A 22,373-nucleotide genomic window follows, 5' to 3' on the forward strand; every position below is an offset into this window, starting at 1 on the left:
GCTACCTTTTTGCAGTGGGAAATGAAGCAGGACAGATTGCTCATTTTTGCACGATACAAATAACCCATAAGCATAATGTCTTTACATGTCCTTTGGTCACTTGAGTGACCGTAGGTTTAATTAGCCTACTGCACTGTTTATGTCAGCAGTGTTTTTGCTCATCAACCTAGATTAGATGATAACAGCAGCATGGTTGACTGCTATTTTCAGTCAAAACGACACTTCAAAAGGAGGATTTCACGTATCTCTAGTGACAGCGTGTTCCGAGACAAGGTCATACTATTGAACCAGTGAACATGATTAGATGTGAAAAGTAAATAAACAATATAATGAGGGAAAATACAATCAGAACAGAACAGAACAGATTAACAGAACAGGCTTTTAGATGGTCAAAGGTCATGCACGTCTAAAAGTCCACTGAGCTGAGGTAAAAGGTATGGCGAAAAATCAAGGGATAGATTTAGGTCTTGACAACTCATGTTTGTCAATATTTAATCAATAATCATGTCCCTCATTTTGCTCTAATACTGATGTGGTGGATCTATAAACACTGGATTATTGGGGGACATTTTATAAAATGTATTTGATTAGATGATAACAGAAGCATGGTTGACTGTTATTTTCAGACAAAACAACACTTCAAAAGGAAGGTTTCACGTATCTCTAGTGACAGCGTGTTCCAACAAGACAAGGTCATACTAAAATTTTGAACCAGTGAACATGATTAGATGTGAAAAGTAAATAAACAATAGAATGAGAAAAACAAACAAACAAACAATCAGAACAGAACAGATTAACAGAACAGGCTTTTAGATGGTCAAAGGTCATGTATGTCTAAAAGTCCACTGAGGTAAAGGGTATGGCGAAAAATCAAGGGATAGATTTAGGTCTTGACAACTCACGTTTCAATATTTAATCAATAATCATGTCCCTCATTTTGCTCTAATACAGATGTGGTGGATCTATAAACACTGGATTATTAGAGGACATTTTATAAAATGTATTTGAGACAAGTATAAAGTTCACTCAGGATGATCCAGAATTTGTCATTATATTTGGCTCATTTGGAGCCACCTGATCAGCAAAAATAAGAAATCCTGTGAAAAGACTGTCAGCCCAGAATGGATCAAAAAACAGTCCATTTTGTTCTGAATAGAAGATCTGAAGCCAGACCTGATCTCCTTTTTGCAGTCTGAGTATTGTTGATCCTGAAGCCACATCATAATTTCCTGTGTTAGCATCAAATGTTCTGATCTTGTACTGGCCATTGTGAACAAGCCCAATTGCCAGGTGTTTGTTAGCCAACGTGATGTCATATGTGAAGTAATACACACCAGGAATTACACAGTTAAACTTTCCACTGGTGGAATTGTAATGACCACCCTCGTTCAATAAAATCCGGTTAAAGCGAATAGGCGTGCGTTCCTTGGGATAGCTCTTGGTTACCGCTACAGAGAATGCAGATCGTGCCTCTGTTCCACAGTCACAGCCCCCAGGGGCACCGGTTTCCCCCTTATTTCCCACCTCTCCTCTGATCCCAGCGACTCCAGACACACCAGGTGCCCCGCGCACCCCTTTTAGGCCCCTTGGCCCTGCCTTCCCAACAAGTCCTGGGCGTCCTTGTTGTCCATGTTTTCCAGGGTTCCCAGGATGACCCTGTTCACCTGACATGCAAGAATAAATATTCACAAATTTGTACCACCTTATCTGAAACAACTCACACATTTGAATTTCATTCTGTGTTTTTTTAAATCCAAATGTGATATCATATTTATACTTAAATATATTTTAAAGTGACCTTGAGCTACAGAAGTACTATAGATACAATTATATGCATACAAATAAAAACTAATATAAATCAACATTAATACCAAGTCAAAATAAAAAAGGACAATGTAATTTTACATTTGAATATTATTTTTCATGGTATTACAGCTGAAAAATACGGTACCTGTCTTTCCCTTCTCTCCCCTGTCACCATCCTTGCCATCCTGGCCATCAACACCTGGCATCCCCATCTTGCCTACGCTACCGCTGGGACCTGCTGTGCCTGGACTCCCTGGAGGACCCTGAGGCCCTGGCAAACTGCAGCTGAGCTGAGATGAATGGATGGTGAAGTTGCGTCCCTTCTTGGATGAGTCAATAGTCACAGAGAACAGAGACAGCAGGCAAACAGCCAGTGGTAGCTGATGCATGATGCAGCTGTGCCTGCAAACAGAGCAGATGGGGCCAGATTTGTGTTCTGGGGAATTTCCATGGATTTCCTGTATATACATATAAAGAGTTGTGCACGGAAACAAGCACCAATAATCATATTATATACATGCAGGTTGTGAATAATGCAGTTATTAGTAAACATTTAGGTTTTAATTAGGTAGTAAATCTAAGTAATTGACCAAAGTACACAATTTAACAACACATTTAAAGCATGCATTGGAAAAAGCCCTCACCAGAGGAATGAGATTTGCGTAGCAATGCAAAGAACAGGTCCAGCTGCCCTTTTGGCAAAATCAAAAATAGAGAATATAAACAAGGGTTGTAAAACGATTGTATCTTACATGTACTCCACACAGCTTTGCAAGCATCCACCCAGTTTTAGCACTGACATGCTCTGCCAGATAGTTTATCCATGATGTAATTGAACAAACAGTGGGAGGGGATTCATTTGAAAACTTGTCAGACTTTTATACTTTAGTTCTGCAGGCCACAAAACAATGAAAAATGGCTTAATATTATTACATAAAAGCTACAAGAAAGAGCTGTGTAAAGTGTGCCTTCAAATACTCCCAACACTTCTGGGTATTTGCAAAAGAAATTTGGAATGAATTGCATGTTGAATAGACAACGGCATAACAAACCAAACATAGCCATGTTTAGGTATAAATATAAATGTTTAATGTTAACCACTGCTCAGGTTATTAGAATTATGCTTCCATTTAAATACCTTGGAAAGAGAGAATGGAGCCTATTTTGTTAAATCAAAACAGATGATTCACCAAACATTACCGATTTGTAATTCACTGGGCACTTTATATTTAAACAACTAATAAAACAACGTAAAAACAACACATATTATTAGGAAGACATTGAGAAAAAAAATCTTGATTTACTACTTGCCCAAAAACAAAGTACACAACAGATTTATACAAAGCGAAAAGAATGGAAAAACTGCTGGTTCTAACAGACTGTCATGAGCTACTAATATAGGGCTTTTTCCATTCATAGTTTTTAAAAACAACGGTCTTTGTATAACACAGATTCAGCAAAATCAGATTTTAGACTGAGACTATGACATCTCTGTGGTTTGTGACTAAAGACATTTATGTTTTCATTCACTGCCCCAGGAAAGAGGCCATGGGGTCATCGGCTCGGTAACGTTTCATGCGGAAGGCTTCCATCTCCTCCTCTGTGGGTTCACGGATGTCTTTTAGGCTGTTGTACGGCCGCTTCCTCTCGTCAATCTGCATCAGTTCAGCCACCTGCTTCAACCTCTGCTCCTCCGCATTCAATGCCTGCACAAAAAGACACATTGTTTTCCTTTACAATAGGCTATGTAGAGCACAGATGCATTTAGCACATGACGATACAAGTGTGTGTGTGTGGCATTAAAAAGAAACAGTCCACCCACCTTCTTCAACTTTTCTTTCTTTTTTGCTTCATCCTCCTCATCACTGCTGTCAGAATCTCTGTGTTTCTTGCTCTTTTTCTTCTTTTTCTTGTCTTTCATTTTTTCCTGGTGCATCTGTGAATTTTTTTTAGTTTAATACAATCATCTTCCTGTCATGTTCTTCTACTGTTATCATATCACAAAAAGGGGAAGGCTATTAATGTACCTGTAAAAGAGTCTTTGGTTCTTCACTCGTTTGGGCCTCCTGTACATCCTCTTCAAATGGAACACAAGAATTACTCTGAAAAAAATAAGCAGAAAACCTTTTTTAACAGATTTGTGAGAGATAAATATATAGAAATAGATGCATGGTGCAAATAGTAGGTATTAAATAATAAATAATAAAAATGAAACAAATAATAAAAGTAATAACATACATGTTTTTAAACATAATTTAAAAAAAATCAGATTCTTGCTGCCTGTATTACCTACTTATGCATCACATTTTTCCCACCAGTGCATTACAAGTCTCAATGGATGGTTCCATTTACAGGAACTGCATTTGATACTCACCACTACTTTCCTGCCAGCTTCCCCTGTACAGTAACTTTGCTTCACCATCGAGTGGCAGCATTTGTAACCCCAATATCCATCTTTCCAATACGATCCCCAGATACACTGCAAAAGCCAAAGGAAAAAATATTTAACGTTTATAAAACAAAATCTAACATTATTAGCTTTTCCAGTTATGCAACACTTCCAGTAGTGCCAGCTAACTTACCATGTGGTTGTTAATGAGCACATCCTCCTCGTATTTGGAGCAGGCCACAGCCTTCTCCTGTCCCTTCAACACTGCCCCGTGACGAGAATACTCCACATACTCCTCTGTCTGAGCCAGCAGCAGCTCTCGCGGAGGGGCGTCCAAGTGTTCCTCCCCACCGTACTGCAGAGAAGTGCAACATGAAGCCATCAGCAAACAAGCAGGGGAAGGGGGAAATGTTGCTATTTCACTAGTCAACAAAGGAGATTCTACACTTTACCCTTTCCAAAATAGTCTCTTTCTGTTTCTCTTTGAAATCGTCCTTTTTGACTCTGTAGGATTGATGGAGAAGTTGCAGCTTGGTTGGATCTGCCTGGAGGTGAACTTCAGATCCCTTCTCATAGGCTTCCCAAGCAAAGACTGCAGAAGAGACACACAAAACAATGCTAGACCAACAAGCACTGAGAGTTTTGGAGCCCATTTTTAACATCAGGTAAAGAGGAATCTTTGTGTGAGTTGACAAATCAAGACTACTCACGCTGTGTCTGGGCCATGGAAATGGTGTCTCCGGAGTAGCGCACAAAGTTGTCACCAGCATAGCCCACCCTGCCAAACCAAACACATCAGTTTGAGGACAGGCAGAGAAACAACTACAGAAATAGGCACATTTAAATGTGAATATTTTATAGTGACTTTTTTTTAAATAGCTTACTGGAATTTTACCTTGGCATCTAGCAGACTATTTTCATTTTTACAATCCAATATTTAATAGTCCCATTAGAGAAACCTGGGCATGCCTTAGTGGTGTACAATGTGTTGTAAACTAAGTAACTCCCTACTTAGTGGTTCTCAAACTGTGGGGCACGTCCCAATAGGGCAACAATCAAGTACGTGAATAGCGGTTGGCACTCTCCCTTTATTAACCGGCACCAAATGCCAATTCCACTGAATCGTGCTTCTTCAGACCACTGACTTGTCACCATCTGAACAAGCCTGACAGAATTTTTTCACTATAGAAAAGAACCTCTTCAGCGGAATCACAAGCTGATATTGTGAACGTACCGCTCCGCTGTCATGTTCCGGTTCGGCAAGAAGATGTACAAGAAGCTGAGCTGATCAAAAGAGCTCACTCCAGCCACTGATTATATATTGTTCATCCAAAGCATCACTGAAATGTTAACATTTTTGTTTCAATTGAAAGGTATTTTCTGGCTATTATTCTCTCTTACGATTATATTTTTCAATGATTCAACGACATTACAAAGTGAAACTATTACAGGTGTTTGCCATTTGTCACGTTTATAAATTAAAATTATTTTTTTAATCATTTTTAGCTACACTTTTAAAGGGGGGTGTGACCAAAAAAGTTTGAGAACCACTGAGTTAGTGAGAGACCCCAACTTAAATACACAATCTGCAAGCTTTCTATAAGAAGCCTATAACGTCCCTAACATAAAAGTGATGATCTTGGACAGTCAACTTTACATTAATATTCACATCAGCACAGTTCTTTTGATTGCATGCACAAAAAATGCCCCTACTCTTCTGGATTCTTTCCAGTGTTGGAGTACGGGTTCTCCCTCATGGCTCGAGTCTTGGGATCATAGTAGGCTGAATTTGGATCCAGATTTCGGAGATACTATAAAAATAAAGACAGCAATAGTTATGATACAGCACTCTGTGGTAATAATATTATATGCTACTACTACTTATGCTGAGGAGATCATATTTATCCTCTTATAAATCATACTTATGGGACATTTTTATGGGAACTTTTAAGTGTGACTTTCTTTTAGCTCAGCTGCCAAATATTTTTAGAAAAACAAATAGCGTCATGCCCTTAATTAACATACATCGGTTTGCCAAATTATTTGCCAGTTATTTTTACCTTAGCGATGTCCTCGCGGATTCTCAGGTTTCTGACTGTGATTCGTCTCTTGGAGTCAAAGTTTTGTCCAGGCATGTCAAAGTCATCAACATATTTGTCCTCATCCTCATCTTCACTGCTGTGGTCCTGGAGAGGGGAAGGACAATTTTTGTTGAGTGCAGAGGCTCCACAATTTAAGTTTTATAGTCCAAAGTGTACATAAAGATTAAGTTGAATATGATATGTACCTGAACTGCATCATCATCAAGATGCTTCCTTGAATTCTAGAAGGATGTTAAGATGTTAACGTTTAATTTCATCAAATACAAGGTTATGACAAACATATACTGTAGTCACATTTTCATGGTATACGGTTGTCACGTTTTGTTAAAAAAAATTCCTGCATTGTTATAAAATGAATGTGGATAAATTGTGAATACTTACTGCTTCATCTATTAGTTTACCAGAAGCTAACTCCTCCTGGAGTTTCTGAGCTTTAAGAGTACGCTTAGCCTGTGTAAAAAAATAAAAATTATATATTACATTAGGCATGCATTATGGCTCCCAAACTTTGGAAAATTTAATACCCACATAAAGAGACTCTCAGACATGACCTTGCTTGCAAAATCCTATAGGATTTATTTGAAATGTAATTAATACAGTACTGCAACCTATTAACTTATTAATAGGCTTCTCTTTGTGTTCATGATGTGAAGTCTCTGAGTGGCTCTTAATTTGTTCGGCTTATTACTGTCAGAAGCTAATATTTTGAGGCATGTAACCCACTGTGGACTCTCTTCATTACCCACCGTTGTACTGGTGAATCCGAGGGCGAGATGTGATTCATCATTTTCTTGTCTTTAAAACACAGTGCCTTCACCGGATCTGACATTTGTCACATCGCGTCACAACAGCTTGAGGCTGTCTACACTTGATGCGACAAAAGTTTGGGAACCACTGGCCTATATAGTAATAAGATCCTTCCAACAAAATGTATACAAATAGTCACGGGACAAAAACTTCTCTTTTCTAAGTAAAAAACTTAAGCGAGTCTGCATCAATGGCCTATCAGTATAATAGAATAAACATAAATACACAAAAAAACTTCCAACAATATGACTTACCAGATCAACTTTTGAATATTCCTCTACAATGCGCATGTGCTCATCGGGATCGTACCCATTCCAGCGATCTCTCTTTCCATCATAATCCATTGAGAGCTGAATCTGTTCTTGCTCATCTGGTGCCAAACCTGTGCCAGAAAACTTCGCTCCAACTTTTCTGGGTCTCTATGAAAGAAATTTCAAAAGTGTTTACCATTCAAAAGTTTGGGGTTGATAAGACTTTTTTTTATGTTTCTCAAGAAAACATTTTATGCTCACCAAGGGCTGCATTTATTGGATCAAAAAATACAGTAATATTGTGAAATATTACTATAATTTAAAATAAGCTTTTCTAGTTTAATATACTTTAAAAAATCTTGAAAAACGTTGTGCTGCTTAATATTTGTGTGGAAACCTTGATAATTTTTTCAGGATTTTTTGATTAAGAGAAAGAACATCATTTATTTCATTAGAAATCTTTTATTACATTATAAATGTCTTTGTCACTTTTGATCAATTTAATGCATCTTTGCTAAATAAATACTGACCCTAAACTTTTGAATGGTAGTATACACTGCATAGTATTCAGTAGTAATAATAAGCTAGTATTCCATTCTGAATCTGAAGGCAGCATAAGAATGTGGCCAACATATAAATAACATCATAACACATATTTTAAACTGTTCACCTCCAAACAGTCTTTCTTCTTATGTGTCATGGCACCACAGTTTTCACATGATCCTTTCCTGTATTTCGTGCTGACTGATTTCTAGTTGACAAGGAGGCAATCAGAAAGGGTTTTAGACATTAAATAACTTTTATAAATTATGTCTATCTGAAAAGGGGAAGTACTTACTTCTTGTACACCTCTCTTGTACCAATCTCCAATGGGCGCAAATTGACTCTGTTTTTCGTCCTGGGGTCTCTGGTGCTTGAGGGTGGGTCTCTTTGATGGGTCGATGTACCAAGGCACAGATGAGATGTACTGGGGAATATGAGGGTTGATATCCCTGGTAACAGAATATTACAGTCAGGAAAAAAAGTTACAGGACATATGACAGATATCAAATCAAACACATTCCCACTTTTTATTTTAAATAACAGTCCTGATATCTATGAATGGTTCAGTGCATTCTGCTGAAGTTTTATTTCCATTCGCTCTGCTCAACATACTTTCCCTCCTCGTCAACTTCAGCTGGAGCATTTCCCAATTTTCTCTGTTCTTCCAGCTCTTTCTTCTTCCTCCAGTCTTCTCGGGTCATTTTCTTCGGCTCTTCGAGATCTACGACCCCTTCCGTCACTTTAGGCTCCTCTGTCGACATGATTTTCAGCTGTACCGACTTATAAAGAGATTCAAAACATATATTCAGATATAGAAATAATTTAGCTCTGAAACAAACAGTGAAGGTGGGGAAAAACACACTCCTCGTGATACACAAAAACAGACATCTATAAAAAAGATCAAAATCTGCTTTGACACAGTGTAGACATCTGTATAAAAAAACAGAAACCAGACAGTTATGTAAATATGTATTGCAATTTGAGTTATGTAACGTATTATTTACAGCTAACGTTACTTGTATTTGACGAAGACTTTAAAAGGCTTTAAAATTAATAGCCATTTCTTACAAGTATCTCTTACAAGTCCGGGTTTAAGTCAATTGGTTGTTCATTTACCTTATGTCTTGTGTGAAATTCAAAAAGGATGATAAATATTTTACAGTACACCTTAATCAATCGCTTGCGCGAGTTGTTTACAAGCGTGTTGCACGGATTTCCGGGTAACGACTTCCTGTCTTCCTCGCTGTGACTTGCTGCATGTACTTTTGTGTCTGAGTGTCGCCATCAGGTGGACTAAAGAGAATCACTGGGGTCAAGACGAGAAGCACCTGGCTGCAGCCTGCAGATTTGGGCGGGGGTGCACCTGGGGTGGGGCTGCACGTGCAGCCCCGCCCACAATGCTTCTCATTGGTTAGTTGCAAAGTGGTGACGTAGAACGAGGCGGGGCCGCACCTGGGGTGGGGCTGCACATCTCTGCCCATAGACATCATATGATGTCTATAGGCTTGTTCGACTTGAACCGGCGCTGCACAGACCGATCGGTTTATGACATCAAAGTACCGCGAGAGCGATTAGAGAGCAGACGGCTCCTTATGCTTTTGAATCGCTCTCGCGGTACTTTGATGTCATCAACCGATCGGTCTTTGCAGCGCCGGTTCAAGTCGAACAAGCCTTATGTCTCTACCCACCAACATCTCTTCTCATTGGTTAGTGGCGTGAACTCAACTCATGACGTCGGATCTATCATGGTTTCATTTCCGCTGTTCATCGCTGCATGGTGAGTACAGGCAAGCTACTCTTTTTTTTGTTCTAATTTTATGTACAATTTTTAATTCTGATGTGGCGTTTAGTGTGATGTTAAAATGAAGTGGTGTAAAAATAAGATCGTGTAACTTTATTCACCATATCACACAAATAACTAGGGCAGTGTTTCCCAAAAGCATCGTAGGCGTGCGTGTGTGTGTGTGTGTGTGTGTGTGTGTGTGTGTGTGTGTTGTGTGTTGTGTGTGTGTGTGTGTGTGTGTGTGTGTGTATGTGTGTATATGTGTGTGTGTGGTTTTGAAGGGATTAGGATAAAGTGTTAAAACAAGGCCCTTAAAAAGAAATACAGTGGCGAAACTGAACCAGGAGAAGAAAAATAGGATTTACTAGTAACACTAGGTTATATTATTATATACTTATATACTAAGTTATATTGTTGGACTTTTTTTTCTATGAATAAATTGATTAAATGTAAGCTATTTTGATATTACTGTTACTAATAAGTATACATTTATTTAATTGAACATTAAACTACATTCAATAGTAATACAAATTCAACAAAACTCCTTGAAAGTAGGGCTTGTTTTATATATTGCATACTGTTACTTATACTTTTGCTGCTATACAGTATATGCACTGTCCAATCCTTCTGCTGGAGGGCCACTGTCCTGTAGAGTTTAGCTCCAACCCCAGTTAAACACACTTGAACCAGCCAATCAAGGTCTTACTAGACATACTAGAAGATTCCAGGCAGGAGTGTGGAGTCAAGCTGGAGCTAAACTCTGCAGGACAGTGGCCCTCCAGGAGCGACTTTGGACACCCCTGCACTAGAGTAATAAAATAATAAAACATTTAATGCTATTTCTGATGCTCTATACTTCTTTCTCTTTGCAGATCCTTGGCATTGTCATCCCCATTTATATTCCCTGTGTACCATTTTTGCTATTTACTTTATATTATTTTTGTTTTGCTGTGTAAATTATTCTCTTACTCTAATCCTCCATCTCTCTCACCTATTTTTTGTTGTTGTTTACTTTATAACCCAAAGGCTCTTTTAAGAGCCATTCCCCCCTGCAAAAATGCACACAACTGTGTTAAGCAAGGGGGAGTGTGAGCAGTATTTAAAAGACTGCAGTAGTAAGTGCCCATTCTGCCTGTACACCAGCATGCCACAGCTGATGTATTACCACATCAAAAATCATTTTCAGTGGGCAGTGCAACATCATGGTGAGTTTAACAGTCTTTTGCTTATGACACTTTATTTAGTTTAAGTATACTATAGTGCAGAACCAGCCAATAATGCACTGTGCATGCATGCTTCTGATTTCATTGCTTTTGAATTTGTAATATAATTTTAAATGAATTTGTAATTGAATTTTAAGGCTTAGGTAAACTTCATTTTCTGCATTCCGCACATTCACAGTTTGAGTGTGCAAACATCCAAAAGCATATTCCATTTACCATGGGTCTTTGTTGCTCAAATCACAAAAACATGTGCTTGCACGTGGATGGTGCTAATGACAGAAAATCTGTCTTGCGACTGTCCACCGTCCAGAGCAAAATGCAAACAAGTGAAGTTTAATTTCATCAAACCTTTTTTCCCCCCTCTTTCAGATTTCACCATTATAAAATGCAGTTTAAAATGTCGGGCAAAGTCCCATTTTCACTGCTGCTATTGTTCAGCAACTGTGATAACTAGGGGAAATTTGCTGAAGCACATTGCCAGCCATCCTTCACCACCAACCCGGCCTCAGTGCTCCTCCTCTGTCCCGCAGCCTCAGTGTTCCTCCTCTGTCCCGCAGCCTCAGTGCTCCTCCTCTGTCCCGCAGCCTCAGTGCTCCTCCTCTGTCCCGCAGCCTCAGTGCTCCTCCTCTGTCCCGCAGCCTCAGTGTTCCTCCTCTGTCCCGCAGCCTCAGTGCTCCTCCTCTGTCCCGCAGCCTCAGTGCTCCTCCTCTGTCCCGCAGCCTCAGTGCTCCTCCTCTGTCCCGCAGCCTCAGTGCTCCTCCTCTGTCCCGCAGCCTCAGTGCTCCTCCTCTGTCCCGCAGCCTCAGTTCTCCTCCTCTGTCTCGCAGCCTCAGTGCTCCTCCTCTGTCCCGCAGCCTCAGTGTTCCTCCTCTGTCCCGCAGCCTCAGTGTTCCTCCTCTGTCCCGCAGCCTCAGTGCTCCTCCTCTGTCCCGCAGCCTCAGTTCTCCTCCTCTGTCTCGCAGCCTCAGTGCTCCTCCTCTGTCCCGCAGCCTCAGTGCTCCTCCTCTGTCCCGCAGCCTCAGTGCTCCTCCTCTGTCCCGCAGCCTCAGTGCTCCTCCTCTGTCCCGCAGCCTCAGTGTTCCTCCTCTGTCCCGCAGCCTCAGTGCTCCTCCTCTGTCCCGCAGCCTCAGTGCTCCTCCTCTGTCCCGCAGCCTCAGTGCTCCTCCTCTGTCCCGCAGCCTCAGTGCTCCTCCTCTGTCCCGCAGCCTCAGTGCTCCTCCTCTGTCCCGCAGCCTCAGTTCTCCTCCTCTGTCTCGCAGCCTCAGTGCTCCTCCTCTGTCCCGCAGCCTCAGTGTTCCTCCTCTGTCCCGCAGCCTCAGTGTTCCTCCTCTGTCCCGCAGCCTCAGTGTTCCTCCTCTGTCCCGCAGCCTCAGTGTTCCTCCTCTGTCCCGCAGCCTCAGTGTTCCTCCTCTGCCCCGCAGCCTCAGTGTTCCTCCTCTGCCCCGCAGCCTCAGTGTTCCTCCTCTGTCCCGCAGCCTCAGTGTTCCTCCTCTGTCCCGCAGCCTCAGTGTTCCTCCTCTGTCCCGCAGCCTCAGTGTTCCTCCTCTCTCCCGCAGCCTCAGTGTTCCTCCTCTCTCCAGCTGCCTCAGTCACCTGCCATCCTCCCAAAATGCTCAGTAAAGAGGACTGTAACTTGCAGCCAATGTGATTTGACCTTGCTTGCCAAAAATCTACGAACTCACATTAGAAGACATCACACTGAAAAGGAAAATGCAATTACTCCTGAGAGGCACTTTCAATCTCAGTGCATTGATGAAAAAATTGGAATATTTGCCATTGAAAAGGCTTTTCACGGTCAAGCAACACCCATACATGTAATAAAAAATACTTGGGGCCCAAACTATCGCTCAGCATGTGAACTTGACCAGTGTATTTTGAATTCAGAGTTTGCCCATAACACTGGGATACTGCCTTTTGAGTGTTGCCATGTCAAATCACTGTCTTTTTGTAAACAAGTTTTCAACCTCAATGATGCACTGACAGAGAACAGTCTCTCTCAGCTGGTGCTGCAGAAGTGGTTTGGTGAGGCAAGAAAAGCCCAGCTGTTAAAGTTGCAGCAAGAGGCAAATACTGCAGAGACACCTTTGTCTTTTCATGTCACTGTTGGAGGTCCATCAACAAAGCATTTCATTTCTGTATTTGAACCAACAGTGTCCTATTACAGCAGGATGGGAAGAGTTATGGTGGCTTATGATAAAAAGAAAAATAACTGGCATTGTCCTTGTGCCCGACCTCGCCAATCATGCATTCACAAGGCTACAGCAAAGTGGCATCTTTTCCAGATGATACCACAACTCTTCAAGAGGGTCAAGAGTTCAGAGGAGGTTTTCAACACTGCTCATACATGTAATGATGATGCCAGCGGTCAAGATCTTTCATATCCCCCCAACTCTACCACTGTTAAAAGGATGATGAAATATATGCTGGAAAATAAGAAGATTCCAGTGGAAATTCCACAGACCATTATGCAAAAGTCAAAACATGGAAAGGCTTTTAATAATTTCCCAAAACATCTTGTGCCTGAGGAAGTTGAATGCGGAATATGCAAGGGAGTTTTGAGTGAGCCAATGATGATAACTTGCCGGGCAAAGATCGTTACATTCAATGGAGTGATTCAGGGTATGACATTTGTTTAATTCATATTGCTTTGATCAATATTTTTTATGTTGTTGCTTTGATAGATATTTATTTGTCAGTAAATAGTCTTTGCTTTCTCAGGTGTATCTACTTACTACAAGCTGTGCCATAAATGCAACCTCACATACAGATACCAAGAATGGAGTGACGGTTTGCACGATAATGTAATCGTCTCGTTACATTTGTGTGTGGTTTTGCGAAACTCTCTACAGGTACAATATTAGAAAATAATACCTGCTATTTTACTTGTGACTAGCAGGACTCTTTAACTTTTTTTTTTAAACACTTGTAGTATTATTATTGCTAATGACTCAGATAGGACATACATTTGATATTCACTTGGGCTTTAAATGACTAGAACGTCTTTTATAAGTTGAGGGCTCTTATTTTTATTTTATTTTAACCATTTCCCCTCCTTTTTGTTGTCCTTCCAGAATCACACAGCTGTAGGTAGGGTTGTGCAGACAATTGAAGCCACAGAGGGAGAGTCCTTGCCCAAAGGTGACCTAATCATGCAGGCGTATCTTCACTTTGAATCCTTATGTGATCTGGACTACATTTACTCCTGTGTGTCCTGTGGATACAATCCATCTACTGTGATTATGGACCTTCATAAAAAAGGAGTGTTCAGCATCCCAGGTAAGTAAAGTTATTGTAGTTGCATTGGTTCCTATCATAGATTTATGTTTCGGTTTAAATAAATAATTCACATATTTGGCTTTGAATTAAGTTTCTTTATATCAAAGTGAGTGAAATTCAGTCTCCACCTGCGACCTATGATGGTCATGTTGACATAGAAGAATTTTGGGATGCAGTGGCAATGGACATGATAAGCAGAGGGTTTTACCCAAGTAAGTTTCTTATTTGTCTCTCACATAGGGCTGCATGATATTGTGATATGGTTTAGTGTGATTAATTTATTAATTTATTAAATTATTTAAATTATTTGGAATTATATTATGGAAATATTTCCATATAACAATGCAATATTTGCAACAATTTTCCAAATTTCCAAATATACAAAAATTTTCACATGAGGATGCATTTACTGGAGAAGCAAAATCACTTGTTTTCTCTTTGAAATAAGTTATTTTTTCTTATCCCACTGCCAAATATTTAGCTTGTTTTAATCATAAACGCACTTAATTTTGGAATTAGTTTTAGAAAACAAGACTTGCTGTTTTGCTTTTCTACCAAATGCGTTTGAATGTAAGATTTATTTTAATATTTAAACTGGAAAACAAGATAAAAAAATACTATATATTATATATACAGAAAAACTAAATATTGCACTTTCGTTTTTTTCCAATATCATGCATTGCTAGTCTCATTTTGTATGGTTTGCGTGTTGCAATAAATAGCTGTATTTTTCTCAAGGTGGCAAAGAAAACCCATTTACAGTTTCACCTAGTTACCACAACTGGTCCCCATGGATAGGTCCAAAAACAAGGGAATCGGCCATGGTATTAAACACAGAGAGTGCAAAGGTTAAGTCCTCAAATGATGGAAGTGACATTGATGTGCCTTTTACTGAGGAAAGACTTGGTGATGAGCTGCTCCACCTCAAGGTAAATAGTTGTTTAAATTGTTCAGAAGGGTTTTACCACATTAAGCTATTATTACACTGTTGGCTGCATAGCACAGTGGTATGTATAGGGTCTCTTCATAAATATTATAATTTTATAGTAATTTATTTTTGCTGAACCTAATCACAAATTTGCATATTTGATCAGGTTTTCGATTTGAAAAAGCTGTGTCGACAGTGTGGGGTCGATGATGTTGGATCCAAAATGGATCTCATTCTCAGGCTTCGTAATAAAATGTCAAACAGAGTGACTTACAACAAGGTGTTTGAACAGGTGTGGGGTGCTTCTGGTGAGTGATGTTTTTTGTTACTCAATGAAGTTAACAATACAGTACTACAAACATTAATGAAATATGATATGACAAACTGCCTAAAGCAGCAATTACTCGTACCTATATCATTTCATATGTGTTATTGGAATGGTTTCACTGATCTTTCAGAAAATGTAGTTTTCATTCAATTGTTTTGTATGCTTTTAGGTGGCCTGGGTGTAATAATGTGTCCTTGTGGTGTTGTGTACTCTATTAAATTTAACTTGAGAGCAGAGAGTCCCCGTGACTTTGCAGACCTTCTCTTGTCTTGGAAACACTTTCCAAATATCACAATTTACGATTACCCTAGAGGATTAGTGGCACACACTAATAATCGAAAACCACTTCACCCACCTTTCCATCCCTTTGAGGGCAGAGTACAAGACCCCTCCTCTGAAAACATACAAAAAGCAAAAGAAGGAAAGCTAAAGGTTCATCTTCCCTGGTTGACTCACAAGAAAAAACCTATGGATCCTGACTGCCACCCATTGACAGCGTCCTCAGAGCACTATTGCCTGTGTGATGTTTTCCACCAAAGCAATAGTAAAGACAAGAGAGATGTGCTGCGCACTATTGGTCTTGTACCAGAGCTGGCTGGAAAGATCAATAGTCAGTGTGCCGAGCAGCTGTTTTCTGAAGTAAAGAGAAACAATTACTTCATGAATATGATAAGACCTTCTGCACACATTTTTGCTCGAAACATCCTTCACCACCGGAATCTCACACGGAACAGGAAGAAGTTGGAACAATTCAAGAAATTGTTCAGTGGCAGTCCTAATTTGCAATTAGACTCCAATGGAAAGGTCATACTTGGTAATGTATAAATATTCTATTAATGTGCTGCATGTGAATAGGTCATTCCAGTCAATTAATTGTACTAACTATATCTTTATAACACCTGAGTAGGAGCAGAACCAGAACCAAATGTGGGACCAAATTATTCAAAGACAACCCAAACTTTGAATACAACTCTGAATGAGAAGGAAATGCATACAGGTTGAGGTTGTTCTTTAACTCATTGAAGATTTGCTAACATTTTAAGTGAATTATTATTATTTTTTTTTATCTTTTACTTATGTACAGCTGTCCAGTCGCAGTGTGACCCTAAACTTTGTCGAAGTCCTGTGGTAACAAGCCTGAACATTGTTAAATCAAGCAAAACATTTTGGGGGACCATGCCAAATGAGGGGCAACAGCAGTTGGTAAGTGATTTTCAAGGATTTTATCTTTACAAAATACTGTTCATCAGCCTGAGCATTTATGTATTTATCTGAATGTTAGATAAACAATGCTTTGGATGTCAGAAAGTGCAAAGATGAGCTATTGGCAACTGTATACAACACAACGCTAAACCGATCAGACCTGTGCTGCCTGGGACTGGAAAGAGACGTTGAGGGAACGGTACACAGTTCAAAGACATTATATTTTAATATAGCAATTAATGGTGAAAGTTGTTTATATTGAGTTTCTATATTTTATTTAAACGCAGATTCTCAACTGTTGCCTGAAAGTGGTAGAGACCATAGCAAAATCACAGGTGAAATAGTCAAAATAATATTTTGTGCTCAATTTACTTTAGCTGCTTAAAGGGATAGTTTACCCAAAAATGAAAATTGTCATCATTTGAGTTTATTTCTTCTGTTGAACACAAAAGATGATGACGACTGTTAACCAAAGAGTTGCTGGTCCCCATTGTCTTCCATTGTATTGTAAAAAAATATATATATATGGAAGTATGTACAGGTATAATCATACACCAAAATTTTAATTTATTGGTGAACTATACATTTAAGCAGCCCCTTAGCAGAAATATACATACTTTTGTTGATGTGCTTACAGCGGTCAGAATGTTAATACTCCCAGATGTTGTATTTAAAATTCTCAATTTTGCCTTAAATTAAAGTATGTTCAATTTTCCATACAGAATGTGAATGTTTTTTCGGCCAGTTCACATCAAATTGAAACATGGCCAAACAGGACTCTTGAAGAGCAACTTCTACACCTGCCTGTATGTATTATAGTCAGTTCTGTTTAATATGAAACCCAGTCAAAGTTTCTAAATTTCAGTGATGACCAATATTATTTGTTTTCAAGCTGGATGAAAACATCGACTGGTTTATCTTCCCAACATGGATACCAGGGCATTGGATGGTTTGTGTAAGTCATTCTGAATCTGTAGTGTTTACCTGGGATAACTTATGTCTGCATAATTTTTAGATACTATTTGATATATTAACTGCAATTGTCTTTCGGTATATATATTGTGACATATCAACAGATTATGAAGCCTGGAGAGCATGACATTTTTTTCCTTGATCCTCTGCACGGCAAAACATTCAATAAGGAAGAATACATGCTCATCTACAGGTTTTTTAGTGCACTATTCGGAGTTCAGACATTGTGGTCGTTCCTCCTAACCACATTTTTGATATGATTGTGGTCGTTCTTAACCACTTTTTGATAAGATTGTGGTCGTTCTTAACCACATTTGAATAAAATTGTGGCCATTAACATTAAAGGTTTTTATGTGACTTGTTCATCTGACTTAGGATCTAATTTTTTTACGGATCACTTTTTTTGTAAAGTGTCAATGAATATGATCATATAATACTCATGCCAAGTTCTGGTTCTGCCTCACATTTCAGTTCTCTTGTATTGTTTTGTTTGATGCAGTGCAGTAACTGTTTTGTCTTTGTCATCACAGAAACATTGCACAAATCATGTCTCCTGGGCCTTGGCATGAATACTGTGTCGATGATATTACGGTACCAATATTCATTTAAATAAATAACTGTAAAAGCATTGGAAATTGTTTTATTTTTTCAAGGTGGATTGACTCTGTGCATGGCAACATTAACAGGGCCTTCCACGACAACATCAAAGCAACAGCTGTGGTGTCTTTGTCCTAATGGTAAGTTTATAAAGCTGATGTGTTGCTTACTATGTGTTTATCCAGTATATGTATCTGAGCAAATTTATTTGTAATGTTTACCATTTCAGTATTCACTGAGCTTTGTGACCGCAGGGGCTTTTGATTTTACAGAGGTAAGTGAAAAATGCAATGGAAACCCCCCATGTTATTAACCTAACTGATTATTTATTTTTAACTTAGCCTGACATGCCTTGCATCAGGAGGTGGTGGTGTCTGCTGCTTTTGGAGAATTTCCCCTTGAGGTTTGTTTTCTTCCTTTTTTTGAATCCACATTTGAACTTGCACTCTAATTTTTGCTGTTCTGTCACACTATACGTACTGTTCATTGAAGTTTCAATTACCAAATGCTTAAATTTAGCAGTTTAAAATAAATAATTGTTTTTAACCATAGATTGCTAATAAATTCATTACATGTATCAATCTAAACAAGTGGATTTCAATTATGGTCCTGGGGATGTCATTAAGAACAAACTGTCTAAAATTGTTTAAATTGAACAAAATGTTTAAAAATTTTAACATTTAAAGGTCAGACGCTGAAAGAAAGCAACTCCGGAAAAAGAGGAGAGTAGAGAGAGCAGGTATTGGTTCCCACCTTAAATCTTGAACCGTAAATAACAGGGATTTGAAAATGATGCTACTCTTGTTCTTACCCTCCAATTTAGAGGTGATGGAAACCCCCCTGCCCATTGATTCTTTGACCAAGGTAAGCGCAGTATAAACTCCTGTCAATCTATCAGTTACCCTTTTTAATAAGTCATATTTAAATTTACATTTTGGACTGACTGTTGGCTACTTTGAACAGATGCCACCTGACATCCTGTGGCGGATCCTGATGGGAGTCGTCACAGATGACGGCGATGTGGCTTTCTGGAGACTTTCACTGACATGTAAGGTTTTCAGGGACGTTGTCAGCGATCCCAAATTCAGAGAAGAGGCCCACTTTGTATGGCTGGACAGTAAGTTTTTTTAAACCTAAGTTGTGAGTACTGTAAAAGGTACTTGAGAAAGTCTGTCCGTCCATCTATTTCTGTCTGTCTGTGGAATCTATCCATCTATCTGTCTGTTCTTCCTATCTATCTGTCTGTCTGTCTGTTCTTCCTATCTATCTATCTGTCTGTCTGTTCTTCCTATCTATCTATCTGTCTGTTCTTCCTATCTATCTATCTGTCTGTTCTTCCTATCTATCTATCTATCTATCTGTCTGTTCTTCCTATCTATCTATCTATCTATCTATCTGTCTGTTCTTCCTATCTATCTATCTGTCTGTCTGTCTGTCTGTTCTTCCTATCTATCTGTCTGTCTGTTCTTCCTATCTATCTATCTATCTGTTCTTCCTATCTGTCTGTTCTTCCTATCTATCTGTCTATCTGTTCTTCCTATCTATCTATCTATCTGTTCTTCCTATCTGTCTGTCTGTCTGTTCTTCCTATCTATCTATCTGTTCTTCCTATCTATCTGTCTGTCTGTTCTTCCTATCTATCTATCTGTTCTTCCTATCTATCTGTCTGTCTGTTCTTCCTATCTATCTATCTGTCTGTCTGTCTGTTCTTCCTATCTATCTGTCTATCTATCTGTCTGTTCTTCCTATCTATCTATCTATCTATCTATCTATCTATCTGTTCTTCCTATCTGTCTGTCTGTCTGTTCTTCCTATCTATCTATCTATCTGTCTGTCTGTTCTTCCTATCTGCCTATCTGTCTGTCTGTCTGTTCTATCTGTCTGTCTCTATCTATCTGTCTGTCTGTCTGTCTGATAAACTGTATTGCCTTCAAAACTTTCAGCTTAAACTATTTTGATCTTCAAACTGAAAACCTTCAAACTTCAAGCTTTCAAACTTTTAGGATAGGCTTTCTCAAGCCAAATTAAAGTTTGTTGACAAACCTTTTTTTTAAACAAAGTAAGTCTCTTAGGTACTTTACAGACAAAGCCAATAACACTCAAGCATATCTTGTCTAACATTTTCCTATAATATGTTTAAAATGTATAAAAAAGAAATTCCTTGTATGACTCTGTACTATGTTAATGCCTTTCTTCAAAATGATTCAATATTGTTTGTTCTGTATTTTATCTAAATTAGGTGTTGTGAACTGGAGTGCCTTTTCCAGAGAATATAGGCAAGAGTTCCGGGTGCCGTACTCGTTGACTCTGTGCTTGCACTGCACTGAAGTATACAAGGACTGCCCACCTGGATATGTTGGTGATGGCAGAAGAGGAGTCCTGCGTGCATTTTATTCTGAGAAGGAAGTTGAGGGCTATTGCTCGGTTGATTGTTTTTTCAATGATGGAGGGGAATTTCAGGCTGAGTAGATTGTGAGTGTACGTGTGAGTGTACGTGTGAGTACGTGTGTGTGTGTGTGTGTGTGTGTGTGTGTGTGTACGTGTGAGTACGAGTGTACGTGTGTGTGTGAGTGTACGTGTGTGTGTGTGAGTGTACGTCTGTGTGTGAGTGTACGTCTGTGTGTGAGTGTACGTGCACCTGTGAGTGTACGTGCACCTGTGAGTGTGCGTACGTGCACCTGTGAGCGTGCGTACGTGCGTGAGCGTGCGTACGTGCGTGAGCGTGCGTACGTGCGTGAGTGTACGTGTGCGTGCGTGCGTGTGTGTGTACGTGTGTGTGTGTGTGTGTGTACGTACGTGTGTGTACGTACGTGTGTGTGTGTACGTACGTGTGTGTGTGTACGTACGTGTGTGTGTACGTACGTGTGTGTGTACGTACGTGTGTGTACGTACGTGTGTGTACGTACGTGTGTGTACGTACGTGTGTGTACGTACGTGTGTGTGTGTGTACGTGTTTTCCCTTTGAGTGCACGTACGTGTGCGTGTGTACCTGTGAGTGCACGTACGTGTCTGTGAGTGCACGTACGTGTCTGTGAGTGCACGTACGTGTCTGTGAGTGCACGTACGTGTCTGTGAGTGCACGTACGTGTCTGTGAGTGCACGTACGTGTGTGAGTGTGTACGTACTTGTGTGTGTGTATGGTTGATGTACGTGATTATCTGTATGTGTGCATATCTCTTTACACAATTATTCTTGTTTTGAAATAAAAGTTATCACTGGTATGAGTTTGGTTTTTTGAGTTGGCATGCATAATATGGGATACAGAGATTGACAATGTTTAAAGATTGTTTAACTACAAACTACTTTACTGGCATAAATGCACAAAAATAAACAAGAACTATTACAGAGGAATGATTAAAATAAGAAATATAAGGTGCCATTAATGTTTACAGTAATTTTGTAATTTACATAGTGAAGTGCAACAGAATGTGAAAAACTTTTAAAATACTGCACAGATATTACACAATATATACTCTGTGATTCCTTATAAGTTTACCTTAGATCAGGCATAGTTATGACTATGGATATGTGCTCTACTCCTTTTTGCTACTTTCATTATTACTTTAGAGTTTAATACCTTAAACCAGTATCATTTTATTAAAGTATTATTTCAAATTTGCGCATGCGTTTTGAAGACGCGTGACGTCAATCAACGCAAAATAGCGATTGAGTTTTCAAAGACCGCATTGTTTTCAACAGTATTTCCTGTTTACCGTGGCGTCGACGTCATTACTGTGCCACTAACCAATGAGAAGCGTTATGGGTGCAGCCCCGCCCCAGGTGCGGCCCCGCCTCGATCGACGTCATCACTTTGCCACTAACCAATGAGAAGCGTTATGGGTGGGGCTGCACGTGCAGCCCCGCCCCAGATGCAGCCCCACCCCGATCTGCAGGCTGCAGCCAGGTGTACTTGGTCAAGACTGGAAACTTACAGTCGGACACTCTCACACATCTGAGCAGTGGGTGGGCGGTGGGCGGTGGGCGGTGGGCGGCGGGCGTTGTTTCGGGAACCAGTTTGAGGAAGTTTAATACTTTCAAGTGGTACTACTTATTCCTCACAATTACAAATGCTGTAGCAGGGTAACATACTTTGCTTTTCTTTTCTATAGATGTTAGACGAGCTTATTTTACTTCATTATACTTTCCTTTACGTTTCCTTTGATGT

The 22,373-nt window shown here is 39.6% G+C and overlaps 3 protein-coding genes across 9 annotated transcripts; 1 reads left to right on the forward strand and 2 right to left on the reverse strand.

Moving 5' to 3' along the window:
- Positions 1-465: 465 nt before the first annotated feature.
- Positions 466-2,616, reverse strand: c1qtnf2 (C1q and TNF related 2). 4 transcript variants are annotated; one of them, XR_013210347.1, is made up of 4 exons: positions 2,559-2,594; positions 1,952-2,208; positions 950-1,664; positions 466-519 (listed from the first exon to the last, which is right to left on the reverse strand). XR_013210347.1 is itself a non-coding variant. In XM_077247749.1 (3 exons), exons 2-3 carry the CDS (start codon positions 2,193-2,195, stop codon positions 1,027-1,029), a joined length of 882 nt encoding a protein of 293 aa, XP_077103864.1. In that variant the 5' UTR covers positions 2,196-2,208; positions 2,451-2,616; the 3' UTR covers positions 466-1,026. The 4 variants fall into 4 exon arrangements, 3 of the variants coding, with proteins under 3 accessions (XP_077103864.1, XP_077103863.1, XP_077103865.1); XM_077247749.1 differs by having other exon boundaries at positions 466-1,664; positions 2,451-2,616; XM_077247748.1 differs by having other exon boundaries at positions 466-1,664; positions 2,559-2,606.
- A 256-nt stretch (positions 2,617-2,872) lies between these two features.
- slu7 (SLU7 homolog, splicing factor) lies at positions 2,873-9,297 on the reverse strand. Of its 2 annotated transcripts, none has more exons than XM_077247746.1 (16): positions 9,015-9,297; positions 8,511-8,677; positions 8,194-8,347; positions 8,026-8,106; positions 7,359-7,523; positions 6,679-6,747; positions 6,483-6,518; positions 6,256-6,381; positions 5,909-6,006; positions 4,906-4,973; positions 4,648-4,787; positions 4,389-4,550; positions 4,181-4,285; positions 3,834-3,908; positions 3,629-3,742; positions 2,873-3,512 (listed from the first exon to the last, which is right to left on the reverse strand). In XM_077247746.1, exons 2-16 carry the CDS (start codon positions 8,657-8,659, stop codon positions 3,333-3,335), a joined length of 1,722 nt encoding a protein of 573 aa, XP_077103861.1. In that variant the 5' UTR covers positions 8,660-8,677; positions 9,015-9,297; the 3' UTR covers positions 2,873-3,332. The 2 variants fall into 2 exon arrangements, with proteins under 2 accessions (XP_077103861.1, XP_077103862.1); XM_077247747.1 differs by having other exon boundaries at positions 9,066-9,212.
- An 82-nt stretch (positions 9,298-9,379) lies between these two features.
- LOC143756901 (uncharacterized) lies at positions 9,380-21,427 on the forward strand. 3 transcript variants are annotated; one of them, XM_077247752.1, is made up of 22 exons: positions 9,380-9,675; positions 10,554-10,886; positions 11,274-13,523; positions 13,623-13,753; positions 13,976-14,180; positions 14,288-14,392; positions 14,919-15,109; positions 15,275-15,416; positions 15,606-16,250; positions 16,344-16,433; positions 16,521-16,639; positions 16,719-16,838; positions 16,927-16,974; positions 17,362-17,445; positions 17,532-17,594; positions 18,265-18,348; positions 18,438-18,482; positions 18,550-18,611; positions 18,895-18,947; positions 19,032-19,072; positions 19,172-19,325; positions 20,448-21,427. In XM_077247752.1, exons 2-16 carry the CDS (start codon positions 10,739-10,741, stop codon positions 18,271-18,273), a joined length of 4,350 nt encoding a protein of 1,449 aa, XP_077103867.1. In that variant the 5' UTR covers positions 9,380-9,675; positions 10,554-10,738; the 3' UTR covers positions 18,274-18,348; positions 18,438-18,482; positions 18,550-18,611; positions 18,895-18,947; positions 19,032-19,072; positions 19,172-19,325; positions 20,448-21,427. The 3 variants fall into 3 exon arrangements, with proteins under 3 accessions (XP_077103867.1, XP_077103868.1, XP_077103869.1); XM_077247754.1 differs by lacking the exon at positions 18,438-18,482 and adding an exon at positions 18,142-18,202 and having other exon boundaries at positions 9,410-9,675; positions 13,056-13,523; positions 18,298-18,348; XM_077247753.1 differs by lacking the exons at positions 16,344-16,433; positions 16,521-16,639; positions 16,719-16,838; ... (8 more) ...; positions 19,172-19,325; positions 20,448-21,427 and having other exon boundaries at positions 14,272-14,392; positions 15,606-15,847.
- The last annotated feature ends 946 nt before the right edge of the window (positions 21,428-22,373 follow it).

Source organism: Siphateles boraxobius, unplaced genomic scaffold, assembly GCF_051911475.1.
Source record: "Siphateles boraxobius isolate OS27281-9 unplaced genomic scaffold, OSU_SipBor_1 3, whole genome shotgun sequence".
Lineage (NCBI taxonomy): Eukaryota > Metazoa > Chordata > Actinopteri > Cypriniformes > Leuciscidae > Siphateles > Siphateles boraxobius.

Bases quoted from the DNA above. Each gene is read 5' to 3' on its own strand.
- c1qtnf2 (XM_077247748.1), bottom strand. The intron at 1,665-1,951 runs GTACCGTATTTT...CTTGCATGTCAG, and splicing joins GGGAGAGAAGGGAAAGACAG to GTGAACAGGGTCATCCTGGG.
- slu7 (XM_077247746.1), bottom strand. From the start codon at position 8,659: ATGTCGACAGAGGAGCCTAAAGTGACGGAAGGGGTCGTAGATCTCGAA. The intron at 4,788-4,905 runs GTGAGTAGTCTT...TCTCTTCTGCAG, and splicing joins TTCCATGGCCCAGACACAGC to TCTTTGCTTGGGAAGCCTAT. The intron at 3,513-3,628 runs GTGGGTGGACTG...CTTTTTGTGCAG, and splicing joins AGAAAGAAAAGTTGAAGAAG to GCATTGAATGCGGAGGAGCA.
- LOC143756901 (XM_077247752.1), top strand. From the start codon at position 10,739: ATGCACACAACTGTGTTAAGCAAGGGGGAGTGTGAGCAGTATTTAAAA. The intron at 16,975-17,361 runs GTGAAATAGTCA...TTTTCCATACAG, and splicing joins AGACCATAGCAAAATCACAG to AATGTGAATGTTTTTTCGGC. The intron at 17,446-17,531 runs GTATGTATTATA...TTTGTTTTCAAG, and splicing joins AGCAACTTCTACACCTGCCT to CTGGATGAAAACATCGACTG.